The 18,746-nt window shown below is 39.7% G+C and overlaps 1 protein-coding gene across 3 annotated transcripts; it reads left to right on the top strand.

Moving 5' to 3' along the window:
- Nucleotides 1–1,806: 1,806 nt before the first annotated feature.
- Nucleotides 1,807–18,623, top strand: ccdc149a (coiled-coil domain containing 149a). 3 transcript variants are annotated; one of them, XM_072687807.1, is made up of 12 exons: nt 1,807–1,974; nt 3,273–3,434; nt 3,750–3,788; nt 3,912–4,019; nt 4,154–4,270; nt 5,468–5,640; nt 6,003–6,075; nt 6,156–6,240; nt 6,456–6,600; nt 7,574–7,650; nt 14,720–14,833; nt 16,657–18,623. In XM_072687807.1, the coding sequence occupies exons 1-12, from the start codon at nt 1,906–1,908 to the stop codon at nt 17,310–17,312; spliced, it is 1,818 nt and encodes a 605-aa protein (XP_072543908.1). In that variant the 5' UTR covers nt 1,807–1,905; the 3' UTR covers nt 17,313–18,623. The 3 variants fall into 3 exon arrangements, with proteins under 3 accessions (XP_072543908.1, XP_072543907.1, XP_072543909.1); XM_072687806.1 differs by having other exon boundaries at nt 14,717–14,833; XM_072687808.1 differs by lacking the exon at nt 14,720–14,833.
- The last annotated feature ends 123 nt before the right edge of the window (nt 18,624–18,746 follow it).

Raw genomic sequence — 18,746 nt, 5'->3', positions numbered from 1 at the left:
CTGCGAGTAAGAAAGTTTTGATAGATATTCGGTCTAAAATAGATGGATCAATATGAGATACATTCAGTTTGTATACATTTTTAAACTATTATATAAAAAAATAAACTCTTAAACATTTTCCAAATTATTGTGGCAGTTAGTCAAGCTAAGAGCTCCAATCATGTGGGGTCACTTTCCTGACAGGTACATGGATCCATGGATACACTCACCAAGCACTTATAGGAATGGCTACATAAATACTGGTTTAGGCTCCCATTTGCTCTCAAAACAGCCTGAATTGGTAATACTAACTAGTCTTTAAGTGTGTAATATGTAATATAGATAAAAACACCATGATAAAAATGACCATGATGTATACTGGTTTTTGAGTGAGGTTTCAATGAAAACCATCTTCCCACTGTGCAATGCTTATCCCACAACACAATGCAAAACTGAAAGATAGGAGCCACTCACATCTGGAAAAAAAAAAGTAAAAAAAAAGGCAGAGCAAGTGCAGCAGTGACAGCATCAGGACATCTTGCAGTGATGTATGTAGGTCTGTACGTATGTATGTATATAGACATAGCAATGCTTCATCACTTCCTGTTAGTACAAAATGGGTTAGTACATTAATATTTTGTACAAACTGCCAAATCTGCACTATTAAGACTAGTATAGTATAGTATATACCTCATAGTATTAGTGTGTAGTTCTCACAGCCGTGGACAGCCTCTGCTGGCTGATTGCAGTATGATGTTTAGCTCCAACCATCCTCACGTTTCCATGACTGAACAGCCCCTTTCCATCTATTTTTCCTCCTCTAAACTCTAAAATTTTCTTCTTCAGTGTCTAATTCTAAAAGTTAGTTTTTCCCTGTACTTATATTATTATTATTATTATTATTATTATTATTAAATTAAGGTAAATGGGCACGTGTCTGTCACTGTACTATGTACAGCAAAATAAAAAATGTGTTCCTCGAATTTTACCAGTCTGTGGTCATGAACACACAAACACACACACACACACACACGTGAATTAGGGGCAGTGAACACACACACACACACCCAGAGCAGTGGGCAGCTAACTCCAGCGTCCAGGGAGCAGAGAAGGTAAAGGGCCTTGCCCAAGGGCATGTGGCACAGTGGCAGCTTGCCGAGCCGGGGTTTCGAACCCACAACCCTGTCATCAACAGCCCGGATCTCTAACTGCTGAGCCAGCACTGCTCTAGTGTGCTAGTTAGTTAGTTTTAAACTTAATTCTTCTGTATCGTTAGATGGGGTTACAGTGTTAGATTCGGGGCGGAGCTAATATCTGCAGGTTGGTGGATCTCCAGGACCAGGATTGAGCAGCCCTGCTCCAGAGACTGCTCTGCTGAAAATCCCAGGAGATCAGCAGTTCCAGACATACTCAAACCAGCCAGTCTGGCACCAACAACCATGCCACACTGAAAATCACTGAGATCATTTTACACCCTTTCCTTAAGCTATTGGTCTGTCCCTGCTTCATTATGTGCGCTGCCATGTTTCCATACTAACTAGTTGGCTGATTAGTTTGCAGGTCTTCCTGCTCGGTGAGAGTCTCGCATTAAGCCCTGAACAGCTTGTGAGTGTGAACTGCTGTCCAATCACGAAGAAGGAATCCTTGTAAGCGTGAACTGCTAGCCAATAACGATGAGGCAGCGCGTGTGAGTGCAACCTGCTGGTCGGCCCTAGCGGAGGAGGCGGGCTTTTCGGAATGCGGGTGGGGATTTGTCCGAATGCGGGTGGGGATAAACGCCTCTGCTGCATCAGCTGACGTGCAGTAAACAGGCACTCGAGAGAGGAGGAGCCGGAGCTTCCCTGTTCTCTCATCTCCTCAAAGCAGCGCCACTAGTGTCTGTGTGTCTTCAGGACAAAAAACTAGGGGTGGACTAATGCAGTAAGGATGCCGAATTCTGTTACAATGGATCCTTCGAGAAGAAGTGAAAGTGACTGGCAGGGTCTGGTTAGCGAGGTGAGTGGATTTAACGCCCTCGTCGGCGACGTTGCGCTGTTTGGCGTGAACATATGGAACAAGATGAACACCCAGCACACATGACAGACAGCCTTTACTGATGCCTCAACTTTTCTGCAGCTCATTCTTTCATGTAGCATAGTGTGCTATAACTCATAAAGTCATATAGTGAAGTTACTTAGTTAGTTCTTGTTAGAATATGCATATATATATATATATATATATATATTATTTATTTATTTATTTATTTATTAAAGGTATATATATGTGTGTGTGTGTGTATGTGTATGTGTGTATATATATATATATATATATATATATATATATATATATATATATAGGTATATATATATATATATATATATATATATATATATATAGGTATATATATATAGGTATATATATATAGGTATATAGGTTTAACATACAGTTAATATGTCGTTTGATGTCTTCTGTCTCCAATTGTAAGACAGCCTGCCTTAATATCTCAGACAGGTTAACAGAGATGGTTCCAGGTTTGTCAAAAAAACCAAGGCTTTTTTCTTTTTTTCTGATTCCTAACTAAGTTAAGTATAAGTATCATTCATTAGGGAACAGACAGACACGTCTGCAAGACATGTGTGGTCATTTCTTTTGCCATGAGTTTGGGACTTCTTTTCTAGATGAAGGCAGCAATGTTCATTTCCTATGGCTACAGATGTTGCTGTCAATGGTTGCTTTATATGTGCGTATTGGATTTTCACACACAATATTAATGAACTGATACACTTACTGCTTGATCTATATATTACAAGGTTTAGAATATGCTGTAATCCTCACTATCTACTCTGAAATAAACCAACTTTTAGGTTTCTTTGGCTTCGTGCGGAGGATAACAGCCAATTCTTTATGATGAATTGGCTCGTCATTTCTCGTAAAGGAGATAAAAGTAGCATCACAGACCAGCAGTTTGATTTATGGAAACGCATCACATTTATGACGGATATTGTCTGTAGTGTTTAATATTCTGGGCAGCCTTTGCATAATTCAGAAAGGCCTTACTCAAGCATGTAGTATTCCACTACGAACAAGAAACCGGTTGAGTCTTATCTCTGCCCTCAGACAAAACTCAATATTTACTTTTCCAGGAGTGCCAAAAATTAAAGCCCTGGTAAAACATGCCTTGTTTCTTATAGAAGTTGGGCCTGCAATAACAAGCTTGAGGCAAGAGTAAATTGTGTAGAATGAAACACAAAGAATACAAATGGTACACACAAGCGTACAAATTAAACAAACAGACTTGTTCTTTATATCTGCAGTTCCTGATATGCAAACGTAAGCTGGAGAGCAAGAAGGAGGCTCTTCTGATTCTATCCAAAGAGCTGGACACCTGCCAGCAGGAGAGAGACCAGTACAAGCTGATGGCCAATCAGCTCCGTGAGAGACATCAGGGCCTGAAAAAAAAATACAGGGAACTTATTGTGCGTCCTGTTAAAACATCAGTCCTATGGCTTGTGTATTTTCATAGAGTGCTTGGTCTCTGATCATTTAACAGAAGTTGTGGTCACCAACAGTCTTTTGGGAAATCTGCCTATTTTTCGGAAATCACCTCCATTCATTTAAAGACTAAATGATTCGATGGATCAGGTATTGATAAGGCTAAATGCTGCATGAAGTTACCTCCCAAGTTACAAGTAGCGTTGGTGACCACTGCCTTAAAAGAAGGCATAATGTTACCAGAACTGTACTGTTGAGACTGTACTGTTATTTTTCTTCCCTTACAACTCCTGTTTCAGGATGGGGATCCTACATTGCCACCAGAGAAACGCAATCAGGTGGGTCTTCATCAGTATGCTTCTTAAACCCATAAAGCAGATTTTAAACAGTTAAGACCGCAACAGTAACAGGACTATACAATTTCCCATGGTCAACAATTTATTTTTATTTTTCTCTCCAAGGTAAATCTGGCTCAGTTGTTGAGGGATTCACGGGAGAGGAGTAAGCAGTTGGCAGATGAAGTGAAGGAGCTGACTCAGAGACTTACTGAGGCTCAGGGAGACAACAAGGTAGAGGTGCACCCACACATACACATACACACACACACACACACACACACACACACACACACACACACACACACAGACAAGTATAGCTTTATGAATCTGCTCCTTAGTTACCCTTCTTTCTTCAATGCCTGCAGCTTTTGAGAATGACCATCACTAAACAGAGGCTTGGGGATGATGAAGTTGGAGTCCGGCATTTCCCAGCCCATGAGCGTGAGGACCTTGTCAGACAGCTGGAGGAGGCGGGACTGCAGGTAAAGTGATGTCTGGAAGCATGGAGTCAGTGTGGTCAAGCCCTTTGTCCAGATAGCCTTCTGTTATATATGGCGGCGGGTATTAAAGCATAAAATATCATGATACTTTAACACATTTATTCTGGGTTCTATTGTGATAAAAAATAAATATAATGTGCACTGTAAAATATAAAGCAAATATAAACTCCTTAAAATAACAACTTCACAATCGTTTGAAAGCTCCGCTGACTAGTAATAGGAAGAATAGCATCTCTGTCAGTGCCACTCAGGATCCAGTATGCAAACCACTGCCCTGTGTAACTTTGGTGGAATGTGTACTTTCAGTGTATCCTTCAGCTTGTCAACAAATACAGCTGTCCATGAGTAGGGACCAAAGTGCAATTTGTATTACTGACAGTGGTGTAAAAGTGAATGACATTCTGCACCTGTAGGGGGAGCTCATTGCTAAACGACCACGTCATGCATAATACTGTTTAGAGTAAATCGTTATTTTTAGGGTAAAGTAGGTCAGGATTAATATTACTACATTTGAGTGTAAACTTTATCATTGGCATCCCAGTTGCGTACTACACACTAATACTTTAAGACATATAATATATACTAATCTTAATACTAGGTGCTTGGCATGTTGGAGCACATTACTATGCCAATAGTCATTGCAAGTTCTCCTGACACTGTTGTACCATTATCACCATTTTCATTATTATTATTTTAAAGTATTCCAGTATTTATTTTAAGTATTCCAGATGTAAGTAGCCTCTCCCTTTCTGTTTAGCATTGCATTGTGAGAGTACTACATACTAATACTATGGAGTATAGACTATAAAAATAATGCAGGTTTGGCGAATTAGTACACAAAATATAAATGTACTAACAGGAACTGCAAGTTCTCCTGATACTGTCATTACTGCACTTGCATCAGACATGAGTAGCTCCTACATTTCACATTATGCTGAGGGATGAGCATTGCACAGTGGGATAATCCTTTCCATTGAAACCACACTCAAAAACCGACCGGTTCTAATGCATCATGGATATTTAAGTGTACTTAACTTTAGCACTTTTACATACTGCATACTCAAAACTAGTTAGTATTACTAATAATTTTGCTCCAAGCACTTTTCATTGTAACAGCCTGTATAAATTTGTAAGAAATTGAACTGACAATTGTACTGCCACCTATTGTACCTGTTTCAGAGAGCAGAGCTGGAGTACAGTCTGAAGGCAGTAAGTGATGAGTTAGAGGATGTGAAGGCTGAAAGGACTGTGTTCCAGGAAAAAGCTGACCGGCTCAACTTGGAGCTCAACCATATACTGGGTGGCCGGGGCAAACGCATCATTGATGTAGACGCCCTTTGCATGGAGAATAGGTCAGGAAGTGTTTGAGTAATGCCAGCACAGTTTACTAACTCCAGATAAAATGCCATTTTCTTTGATCTAGGATCTGGAATTTTTATTTACTGTTAGGATTTTAGTCTGAAATTGCTGAACTGGTTATACCCCATGACATAATTCTTATAAACATGCTAAATCACTTCATGAATTTGACAGGACAGGGCCCTGTTATGTTTCATGCATAGTTTATGTCCTGAAATGAAGCCCAAGAATTTGGACTGCATTATTTTCAAAAAGTAAACACTGAGCTATATATTATATATAATTTCCTTTGCCATATCCTTTATCAGCAAACTTTTTGAAAAGTTAAAAGAAAATAATTTTTCTTTAATTCCAGGTATTTGCATGAGCGGCTTAAACAAGTCCAAGAGGAAGTCAGTCTCCTAAAGACCAACATAATGAAATACAAGGTATACATTTCATATTCATATTTTAAAGTTTGTGATTTTCATTTGGCTCAGTTGTCCACATGCACATTTTTTTTCTGCAGACAGCTCTGGACAGGAGAAAGAACTCTAAAACAGGTGGCACATCTAACAGTAGTGCACTTACTGGAGTGCTGTCTGCCAAACAAGGTAAATGAGAAACATTTGAAAGTGAGTAGCTTCCAGACAAAGGCAAATATCTAGGTTTCAATGGCCTTTCATTGGATTCTAAGGCACCTGAGTAAGAACAGTTATGTCAAAAAATAGTCAATTGCTTAGTCTCTCCAAAAACACTAACTACAAATCAAATGATTCATGATTCTCTTCTGCTTCCCCCCCCCCACACAAACCACACTTCACTGCAGTGCAAGATTTGCTGTTTGAGGAAAGCAGATGCAGTCTTCCAGCAACGCCTCAGTCCATCTCTGACTTGAAGTCTCTGGCCACAGCTCTGCTGGAGACAATTCATGAAAAGAACCTGATTATTCAACACCAACGCCAGACCAACAGGTATGTGCACATGTGTGTGTATATATATATATATATATATATTATTTTGTTGAACTTTTGTTTGTTTATATTCCTCAAACTTATCCTTCTCTGCTTTTGTCGTTTTTCTTTTCTTTCTTTCCTTCCTATACTGAAATCACACTGGTCCCTGCTAACTGTAATAGGACTGTCAGATCTAAAGTGACTAGTCCACTAATCACTAGTCACAATGATTTTGATTCACCTAACTTTCTGTCAGTTGACAGTTGTAGGTATTTCTTCATTTTGTATCATTATCTGCATGAACAAATCACTACTGGCCCCATGATGTGACATTATGATAATTAAACCATGTATGGTTGTATATAAAATATATACAAAATATATTGAAACATTTAAAGATTTACAGTGTCTTACTTCTCACTTCATTGATGCTATTTTCTTTAAACTGCTAACTTCACTGACAGAAACCTTGGTCTTTCCAGAGAGAAACAGCAGCATCTTGTGGTTCGAGACAGAAATGCATGTTGGTAATGTGTTAGTCCATTAGTTATCAGTCCTGGTTCTGGAGTATCTCATGCATTGCACATTTTAATGTTTTCCCTGCTCCTCACACACCTTATCCAATTATATACCAAGCCCTTCCTGAGTTGAATCAGGGTTTTACGGCAGGAACAAACTGTGTATTAGTCTAACAATTTGCTAAATTCAGTACTATTATGATGCATTGATTTTTTTTCCCCCTCTTGCCACATTTACATGAGTCTGTAGTGCGTTAATCTGGCTACTGAAGATTCAGATGGATTTTTAAATTCTTCAAACATGATCCTGAAATATGATATACCTTTTAAATTTAATTTGATCACATCTTTAAAAACTGGTTTTAGTAGAAAATTTGCTATTTTTATCAGTTCCCCTTAATCAGGAAAGGTTTTTACTGTCAGATTTTGCACTGAAGTCTGAAGACTGAATGGTGCTGTTGTTCTTGTTACAGGATTTTGGGAAACCGAGTGGAGGAGCTGGAGAGAAAGCTGAAAACACTGGAGGTATCTGGGCTTTGGAGTCTACCAGGTGTGTGCTTTTAGCAAGTGTGTTTGTTAATGGTTTGTGAATGGTCTACAGTTAGATACATTTGTATCATAATACTTTTATTTGTGTTTTACACTCATCGCATGAGGATGATTTATAATTTATTTATTTATTTATTTATTTATTTAATTATTAACAAAAAAAAGTCACCAAATCCAGTCACCCCATTGCACACAAACCAAGTGCCTGATTACATTTTGAGGTCCTCATTACTGGCATTGTGTAAACAGCAGTTTGAAGTAGTAAAAGTGGTTTGTATGGTTTCATATTAATGTTCATCGTCACTTTCTAGAAAACAAATTTTTAATAATTATTATTATTATTTTTATTATAATAGCAAAGTAGTAAACACAGCTTCTATAGCTAAAAATATGAAATAAATTTGGCTTATACTATTACACAGTTACTTTAATAAAATGGAAAAAAAAAGAAAAAAAATCACCAGATGAAATAGAAACTGCCAGTTGACTCAAGTTATAAATTAAAAGCTTATCATTTACAAGGTAAAGTCTCTTTACCTTGGCCTGAGCTTGCCAACTGCATTGAGCGAATTTGTTACAAGCTGTGATTTCATCCAAAGGGTGTGTTCCGTGCTTGCCTAAAGGTGTTTAAACTTTTGTCATGATGAGGCCATGAAGATGATTTTATTATTTTATCTTTTTCATGTAATGAAAGGCAGACTAATGGTGCCTTAGGATATGTATGTTCTATTTGATTAGCTATGAAGGCTGTGTTTACATTTACTGTTTAAAAAATGTGCCCTTTTTGCATAAGACGATATATAAGCTCATCATTAGGGATTTGTGTGCATTGAGCCTGCATTCAGTTGCATCAGTGCCCGCATGTCAATCTTGCTGTAGGAAAAGCGCTTGTCAAATGCGGCCTTTGTAATGTATTTTCTCTCCTTTTCCCTGCTGCCTTGTGAAGGCCTGACCTACAACGTATCACTGGGATTAAGGAGTATGTTTCTGCCCCTCTGGCTTTTTCTCCATGACCTCCATTTTGTAACGTCAGCAAGAGTTTGGGTGGCTGCCCACGAGCCTGCCCTCATTTTTGCAGACATAATAACCACCTCCTATGCTGATGTGATGTCTGTGTTTGTCTACAGCTCACAAGTACACTAAAACATGGGATGGGGAATAACTGGCTATAACAATGTAGAGTTTAGTGGTTGTCTGTTTTAAGTGATAAAACTCACTGAAGGTTTTGCCAGTGTTTAAGTTTAATAAATAGTAATGTTAAATATACTGATGTGGAATTCATAGTTACATTTCTAGAATATATGACAAAATATTTAAAATCTAAAAACGCTGTGTTTTTACAAAGGGAAAAAAGCATTTTGGTATAAATATGATTTACACTGAACTCTTCTATAGATCCAGTCATTTCTTGTAATCCGTGTAATTTGCAGACAATATATCCTGTAAATTGAAGATGGCATTTTCATATGATGAAAAAAGTGTTAACTTTAAAAATAAACAACAACCAAAAGCATATTCTGATGACACTAATGTATTAGGATGTAAACACCTTTTGAGAAAACGCCCTTAGACTAACTTAGCTTTCTTACATTACGTATTGCTCATTGGTGACTGTGAGTATGAAATCCAGGTGACGGCATATTGAACAGTTCCTGTCATACAGAAATTCTCATTCATTGGCTCTTACCTGACACACACTAGTGTTACAAATTGGAGCAGTTATATTTGCCACAGCTGGCTTTGCATTCACATATAATGTGCAGCTAATTTAAGAATAGCTCAGTGTTTTGGGTACCCTGTTTCTTCGTTGGGAAGCCAGGCAGTACAGCTGAAAAAATGGGCTTGCGTGTTTTTGATTCATTGATTGTTGTAAAGCACACGGAGAGACACGTTCAGTGGTGTGTTAAGAATAGATGTTCTGTGGATGCATTCACGCTGTATTTGTCAATGTCGTCAGAGCGCTCCATTTATTTCCAAAAACATGAAATGACTGACGGAGGTCATAAAGTACGGGCATGTGATTCTTTAGCATAAAGGAAAGGCTAAACTCATCTATCGAGGTTAAAAGGTTCTAGCTTTCAGTATGAAATGACAACCACTTATTGTCTCATTTAAACATTTAAAATGAAAAAGTAACATTTTGGCAAGATCAGTCTATTCTGACAATGGTGTTTTCTTAACCCTTTATTAATACCTTTCTGTATAGGTCTGGTGTCATTTTAGTGTAGGTTTAGCTTAAACTAATGAATAATTGAATAATTTAAAAGCCTCTTCTTGCCGTAAAGTAGAACCTGCTCCCCATTTTCATATGTTTGTAAACACAAAATTTCCAGCTATTTAGCTTTGCACCCACATTGGTCATTTTGTCAGGTCCTCTCACTACAGACTACAGGCTCTTTGTAGGTTTACAATTACTGGGTAAATTGTACAAGGAGAGACTGGCTACAGCCAGTAAACTGACAAAGTATGTCAGGTGTACCAGTATTTGCTAAAATGGTCAACAGATGTAGATACAAGATGGGTGTTTCTTTTTAAAAAGAAAACTGTAATTGAGAAACCTAATAGGGTATGGCAAGCTAGGATTAACAGGTTTGTAAAAATGCAGTCCGAATTTAATGTGCAAAAGTATTGGGACATGTACAGGAGCTTTTATGACCTCCCATTCTAAATCCATAAGCACTAAAATGGGTTTAAGCTACCCACTTTACGGCTCTAATATCAGATTTGGAACTTTGCAGTTATTGAGTAAGCAGACTGCTAGTGACGCTTATGCACTATGCACATATCTGTACCTTTACGTGGTGTGAAACTTTGTGCTCCCTAAAATCTTCCACAATAATACCACTCACAGTTGATGGTGGAATATCTAAGAGGGGAGAAATTTCACCAACTGACTTGTTGCAACAGTGTTATTCTATCACAGAACCTTGCTGGAGTTCCTGTTCTTCTAGAACCATCCATTCTTTCACTTTGCATGGCTAGGTGGTTGATTTTATACACATGTGATTCAGTGATTAAGAGATGTGTCCCAATATTTTTGTCCATATAGTGTACTTCATCTTAAATTTGCACATATTCCTCCTTTGTCCGTAACTAATTCTATGCATGAACATACATATTTGTTACTACATACTACATATTTGGGTCACAGAATACCATATACCATATACCATACCATATACCTTATGACTAATAATCTCAGAGCATAGAACCCAGACTAGTCCTATAGTCTCCATCCAGCAGAGGGCAGTGTGGCACTTTCACTCAAAACTAACTCTGCTGCACTAAGGCCCAGTGAAACTCGCCTGTCGTAAGACTGTCATTCTACCACCATAAAGCTGACAAGCATCCATTACAGAAAATGATTGCCCACATTACAAACACATTTGGGGAATGTGGTGTTATTAGTGGAATTTGTAGACGAGACTGAGAGGGGCTCACGACTCACTCTATGAAAGTAAATGTGGGGGGGGCAAGTGGCCTTGTGAAGGCGGACAGCTACTAGCCGATAACACCAGGGAGAGAGTGGAAGGAAAGATTGACCACAGGTGCTCTACCCTTAAGGTTTTATATGCTCTCTCGTTTTCACAGCACTTGAAACTGCTCATGTTTGACTTAAAACCCCACAGAGGAGTTGAAACCTCGTGGTGGTGTTGTGCTTGTTGTGAGCATAAACCTGCCTGTAGTGCAGAAAGAGGAGCTGTATATCAGCAGAGACAAATTCCCAACTGTAAAACTGTAAAACTTGTAATCCCAGTCACTTCTTCCTCCCCTGTCACTGTCTCTTTGGATGACAGCGTGTGTTCAGGGGTTGTGTTGGCGACGGCTGCCTGATAGACTTGGAGTCATGTCAAAATACACATGTGCTCAGACAGGTGTCTACCCATCACCCCCTACCTTTTGCTTTCTATGGATACAAAAGACAGGCAGGTGTACATTTGCATGGAACCATGCAGGTACTGTTCGGAAGTGTGATGAAAAGGGCCGTGCTTACGTCTTCCTATTAATTGTGAAGAAGAACAGCAGTCTTAAATGTCGAGGATCTGTGTCTGTATGTGTGCATGTGAGAGAGGGAGAGAAAATGCTGTGTCCATTCTGCTTTTTGTATCTGCATGTGGGAGAGAGTGACAGACACACTCAGAGACAGAGAGAGAACGGATGGATGGGCAGCTGCCAGGTGGGTATAGCCACTCATCCATCTATCCTGCTTTGCACAGCAGGCCGTGCCAAGCCTTCACCCTGCTCTGCATACCGAATTAGCCCAAGTTTTTAATTGGTTCGGAGACGAGTCTCCGTATCACATCAATGACCTTTTCAAACCAAGAGAGCCGAACATAGTGCTTTTAAAGCCTCAAGCATTCACCACTGTGTGTGTGTGTGTGTGTGTGTGTGTGTGTGTGTGTGTGTGTGTGTGTGTACTACTATCTCTGTGAGGTCCATGTAACCTCACAGTGCAAATGAGGAGGTGCTTCTGCTCCTCACTTCTAAACCAAATGAGCAGAAAAATAGCTTTTGAGAACAGTACAGATTGCACATCCTGCACACATTGCGATGACGATGCTGAGATATATTGTGCAACCCTAGTTTAGGGTTAGGTTTGGGTTGGTAAAAGGTTAAGGGTTATTATGATAAGGAGATAAGTTTAGGGTTGGTATGATTAGGATTAGGTTCAGGTGCCGGTTTCTTAGGTTTCGGTTGTAGTTTGGTATAGGGTTAGTATGATTAGGATTAAGTGTAGGGTTAGGTGTAGGTTGCTTAGGTTTCATTTAGGGTTAGGTTCAGGGTTAGTATGGTCAGAATTAAGTACAGGTGTTAGTGTAGCATTACTAAGCTACATTAATACATAAACCAGTGGTGGTCTTTCGTATGTATAGTAAAACAAAGGTGTCTTTCTGTCAGAAAGACATTGGCTGCAACAGGTATAGCAATAGCTTGTCCAGATTTGCACCTTTTTACCCTGAATATATTCAGTCAGCCAAGACATGTTTGGCTCTTTATTTTTTCCCAATGGAGCTATAAGGCTAATGACTAATGCAGCTAATAAGTAATGGTTGCTTACAGACACCATCTTAGCTCTTTGTACCAGTTTAGCTTTGTGCAAACTGTCATGAATATGAAAACAGTGTGCCTGAAAGTAACAGTATGGACAAAAGTATAAAGTATGAATAGTTATCTAAGTCTGCAACTCGTTTACTGCTAAAAAACACCACACATTTTTAGACCCCAAATGTTCCGACATTTTGACCAAATTCGTGGGAGAATTGTCAGTCTGATTTTTAGTTGAACTATAGCTTTAAGGGATGCCTGAAATAAACAGGCTTGCCAGACCTCCTCTTTAGTGCAGTTGTTTGGAGTCACCAACTGACTCTCGCTGGTGAATATTACTCAGTAATGTATTTGTGCATCTGTGTGTGACACCGGCTGTCCTTTTACAGTTTAGATGTAATTTGGCACAGCATTGCTGGGGCTCTGTGACTGTGTCAGTCCTCCTGTGTCTAATATCGCCTCCATCTTTTTGTTGTTGTGGTTTGTTTCATACCCTGGCGCTCCCAGGAACCTGCTTTTTGAGACAGATCTGACAATGTTAACATGTAAGTGGTGGTGGCTGCTGTTTTTGATGGCACAAGCATATAGTGCACATTCCCCTGTGAGAAGCATATGGCTTTAGCCTGTGATGCATACAGCTAGCACTAATGAAGACAGATGAGAGGGGCGCTGCAGCCACTTCTTCAGTGTGTATGTGTGTGTGGGTAGCATGCTCCAGTTCATATGAATGCCTCTTAAAAGTGTCTGACTTTTAGGCTTTGGGTTAAAAGTACTTTTACGTAGTGCAGTCTGTATTTTTATTTATTTTATTCTTTTTCATACAGCGTTTCAATTCTGGATTGTTTTGATTTGTTTTGCTAGGTTGGGATTTAACGAAATACAAGAATCTGGAATACGTATTCAGAATATTAAAATTCAGTATTTGTATTCTGTATTCTTCATGTTGGAAATGGCAGTATTCAGTCCTAGTTACATGTTTAGGAGAGAATGTTTAAAATATTTAACCCTTAAATAACAAAAACAGATGATCTTAATAAACATTCACCATGAATGACTATTTGTGAGCTATTTTAAAGAGTGCACACAATATGAATACTCTCCTTACACAAGCTCTAAAGAGGAACTCAATAAACAGCTTCTTTGCAAACAATGAACATCATGGTAAAGTAGACTGAGTAGACTGATGCATCACTATGCTGGTCACTGGTGTTGAATAAATCCTACATTGGTTGGTATGTGAAAATGTAGTATGATCTGATTGTGATTAGGTGTACCAGGAATGCAAAAGTCCTAAAGATTGACCATCTATTAAAAGAATACACATTGTTGCCCCTCACTTCCTTCTTCTCTGCATGAAAATACAAGTATACAACACTGGTCACTATCCTGCAAAACATCCTGTATCTCCAACAGCTTTACAGGAGATGAAAAATAGTGATGATGATGATCCCTTTATCAAGTCAGGTCAAAAATTGACATAATTAAATGGCAGCAAAGAAAAAGGTTATAGTAAATGTTCTCTCAATAATGTTCTAGTAAAGACATTACTGTGGTCATATGCAAGTAATATATCTGCCTCAAGATTTGATTGCGTTAACTGTTCTATCCTCATTATAACTCTTACATTTTCAAGCCATTTTAGAATCATTTACAGCTCTAGCCAAAACTATGGACATATCAAAAATGATTCTTTTATTTGAAACCAGTACACTCCAACTGGGCCAGCATATTTGAAGCATTTTATTTCTATGTCTGGAACAGACCCCCCACCACCCTTTGTTTTCAAATTTTGAACAATAGTATATATTTGTTTTCCTTGTCTGTGTTGTAAATCGTCCTTACACACATGTTCAGTGTGTATTGTGTATTAGACATGTCCTTTCTCCATCCCATCTTGTCGCCACTTTGACCCTTCCCAGTCCCCCTCGGTCATTAAAAGCCATTTCATGGTGCCGGTGTGTTAGCAGTCTTAATGAAACGGTGAGATAACACTGTCTTTCCCTTTTGGTCATGGTGTCCAGCAGGAGGCAGGGATGCCATTACTCTGAGTGAAAGTCAGCCTGCCACCCCACCCGTCTCTCTCGGCCTTCCCCTGCAACCTGTGCCCACTGACTCCAACAGTGCGCGGCCCCCCGCAGGTTAGTGAGTGTAATTGTGTGTAACCGAAACCACCATTCCCTAATCGTGCCCTCAGCTCGGCGCTAAAGTGCCATAATTAGCTTGATCGCTGGCTGTAGCCCACCCTGCACGCCTCCCTGCTAGCCCACCTCTGCTTTTTGCACACTCTCATCGTCGTGGTGGCTAAACTGCCAATCCTCCTCAAATGCCGTGGCATTTTGCAAATGCTAGTGAATTCTTGCCCGCTGACATTCACCAACTTTTGGGGGCATTTTTTTTTTTTTTTTTTTTGCATAAGAGGCGGCCCCATAAATATGGATGCCAGGCCATACTGTGAGCTATGTTTCTCTTCCCTCCACTTCCTCAAGAAGGCTGCGTGCAGCGTTTAACCTTTTGCTTGCATGCTCCCAAATATGGGTCAGTAATCCAGCAGAATGGGTGTTGGGGATTTGGGGCGTGGAGGCAGAAGCTGTTCCCCCTCAGCATGCTCTCATCTCCGCCTGGATGGCTTTACATTAGAGTGCTATTTTTAATATGCTGTCGTGGAAGCACTCCAGTCAGGGAACGATTTAGATCATATTTTTTGCCGTCACTGCAAGCCAAATGATTTGTGAAGGCTAATTATGCTGTTGTCAAGTCAAATCAAGTGTTTTTTTGTTTTTTTTGTCTTCTCTAAATATAACTTGTATACAGTGAAACACGATGCAGTTCTTTAGGCCCGTCATGCATTAGAAAAACACGGCACATTACACACGACTGTATATTATGCATACAGAGTGGACAGACAGTAAATGTACCGGACAGTCAGTACAATAAATTAACAACACTAAATAAGCTTGATATCTAGAACAGGACTGTTATTAGAAGTATATGGTTTGCTGTATAGGCAGCATAAGAGTTTAACGTGTGCAACTGGCACTGTACAGACAACTTGTTGAACTGTCCCATAATAGCATGTAGAGTGAAAGAGTTATAGGGCAGGTGATTATGAGGTGTGATCAGTCTATGTGATTAATGGCAGCTTTTAGAAATTAAGAATATAAAGTGCAGGCATGCAGAGAGGGTTAAGAACTGTGTGGTCCGCCTCTGATGGATTTTAGAAATGATCATTGATTCAGCTGGATGCTTGGGGCCGGGGCAGTAGCGTGTTCAGTAATCTGACTGCCTCAGGGAAGGTTGGTTGGTGGAACGGATGCGCCGGTAGCTTTTTCCAAGTGGCAGGAGGGTGAAGAGTCATGTGAGGGGTCACACGCTGGTTGCCTTGCAGTGACTGCTTGTTTTGTTGATTCTCACAGTCTTACAAACACAGAAATACAAATGCTACAAATACAAAATACATGTGTTCCACATTGATGTTACTTTTTTATGGATGTTTCTTAACCTCCTAAACCCTAAAGGTTTGTATATAGACCACTCCAATTCCTCACTTATGTAACTCTACAGCCATATGCTAAGATTTGTACAGAACCCCTGTACAGGTGTCTTGTTGAAGTGAAATGTTACAAATCCTCTACAAGAAGTAAATTGATTTATGACATTTTCTGTTAATTTCACGCCACAATTGTCATACAATAATTATGTATCAACATGTGCAGAAATATATTTTCTGTAGATGTATACAATTGCTTGGGTTTAGTCGGGCTCTCTTCTGTAGACCACCGTGTGTCTTCAGAGAGTATCCCAAGTGAGAAGCTTTGCTGTCCTTTCGAATAGTCCTGAATATGAATTTTTGAAAGCGTTCCATTGCTGCCACATTGCACTCATTAGCCGACAGGGCACCTCTCCATTAGCATGGCGCTAACACAATGACCATTAATCTTCTTTGTCCCCCTGACTGGTTCAGATGACAGAACAGGAAGTGGAGGGCTATCATCATGGGAACAGGACACAGCTGGCCATGACAGCTTCCTGAACGTGTGGCCAGGCTCCCGCCCCAGTCCAGATGGAGGTGGAGACAAGGTGGAGACACCTGTCACCTCTGAGCACAGGGAAGAGATGGTCTCTGGTGGGCCGGAAATCATGAGGCAGACGCAGGACCAGCCAAATGCTGAAACGGAGGCTTATCGTGGAGTGAGTCTGAATGCTGAGCTGAGGACTGTCACAGAGCAGGGCTCTATCATGGAGCAGTGTCCTGTGGTAGAGGAGGGAGAGGTTGTAGAAGGAGACAGCAGCTTGATTGTGGAGGAAGGTGAAGATGCTGCAATGTCATTGGCTTCTCCACTGTCGGAGAGCTCTGATTATTCTCCAAGTCTCACTTCAACACGCATCTTTTCTAATGCGGATGAACGAAGCCTATCTGAGGACTATGGCTGCCACACCTATGAAGAGCTATTGAATGTAGCTACTAACCCTGCAGATATTTTGCTAGAAAAGTTCTCACGGCCTGCTTCTACTGCTGAAGAGTCCATGCAGTCAAATTCTTCACCTTGCTCACATGGTTGGAATCTGGAACATCAATCCAGAGAAATTGATAGCTGTCACAGTGAAAGTGTGGCTTAAGCATTAACCAAGTTTTCTGTATTGTCAAAGGAACCATTTGGGGTTATTTTCCCTCACACTAAGCAAACATCACATCTTTAAATCATTGCTTTTCAGTTCTTGTCTCACCATCTGGCACATGTTAAGCGCATGATCTTCTTCATAAGGGCTTGATTTGTAGCTTGATATGTGACCTCAATAAGGTGGTGTAGAACATAGGAAATGTGGACCATAGTTGAAAAGGTTTATTTAAGTAGGTTTATTAAAGGAGCCACACCTCTTGGGGTTGATTTCCAGGACATGGATTAAGCCTGGTCTTGGACTGAATTGCACTGCCAGTTGTGGATTGCCATTGGCAGATCTTTCTATCTAGGATTAGCCTCAATCTGTGTCTGGGAAACCGACCCTAATGATTGTTCTGTTTGTATGCTTTAGCTTCATGCTTCTGTGTTTTTTGTTTGTTTGTTTTTTTTTGCAATTTACAACTTACATTGTGTTTTGTCCCACCAGAGGAGCTGTATGTGTAAACGCTGATGTCTGCATCATTTGTACTGGACATTACCAGGGCTTTATCCTGCCAGCCACCTAGTACAAAGTCAAGATAATGTCAACACTTGATTGTAAAATTTCTGTTTTGTGTTCTAGTATATGGTTACATATCTCTACATAACCCCCTTTTTTCTTATTATTGTATTCATCTCTTTCCTGTTCACCTGTTGTAAATTGCCTTCTGAAATTGCATTCAAATGACACTATCTGCTAGCACACTGCTAATCACGAGACATCAAATGGGTGGATTTTGCAGTTGAACTTATTATCTTTATTCCAGTGAAAAAATCTGAAATACACTAAACAAACTTTTGCCGGTGCATGTGCCTTAAATATTATACACTATACTGTGCTTCCTGTTAGTGAAGATGAGTTGCACGTGCAGAAACTGTCTGTAACAGGCTCATAGAGCTTTTACCTTTCTGCCTCTTGGTATTGTCACATGTCACATATCTCGTATATGATGTGTAAATAATGTTGATAATGTATATATGTTTGTTTCTCAAAACTTTGCTTATAACTGTGTCGTTATTGTCAGGAAAGTGGAGTGTAATGTAAGATCTGACATCTGTGTTTGCAGTAGTAATAAAACTGGCCAACACTCTTTGGGCAGTTGTAAAAACAATTCACTGCAGAACCAGCAGAAGAGTAAAAAAAAGAAGTTCTGATGGAATCGGACAACAAGCTTTGTCCATCAGCCATGTAATATATCAGTTATAAGCAGAATGCACAAAAGTGATACAATTCCTCCTGATGTCACTTTAATAGATTTGAGTTTCTTACTACACTTGCTACTATGATTTTTTTACTACAGAGTCCCTTCATTTTCACTGGCTCGTAGTAAGTGGACAATTGACTGATGCGCAGTTTCATGGCCAGGTGTGGCCTGTTCCCTCATTATGTCAT

The sequence above is a fragment of the Salminus brasiliensis genome, chromosome 9 (genome assembly GCF_030463535.1).
Source record: "Salminus brasiliensis chromosome 9, fSalBra1.hap2, whole genome shotgun sequence".
Lineage (NCBI taxonomy): Eukaryota > Metazoa > Chordata > Actinopteri > Characiformes > Bryconidae > Salminus > Salminus brasiliensis.
The sequence above is the reverse complement of the archived record's forward strand: the minus strand, read 5'-3'. Positions and strand labels throughout refer to the sequence as shown.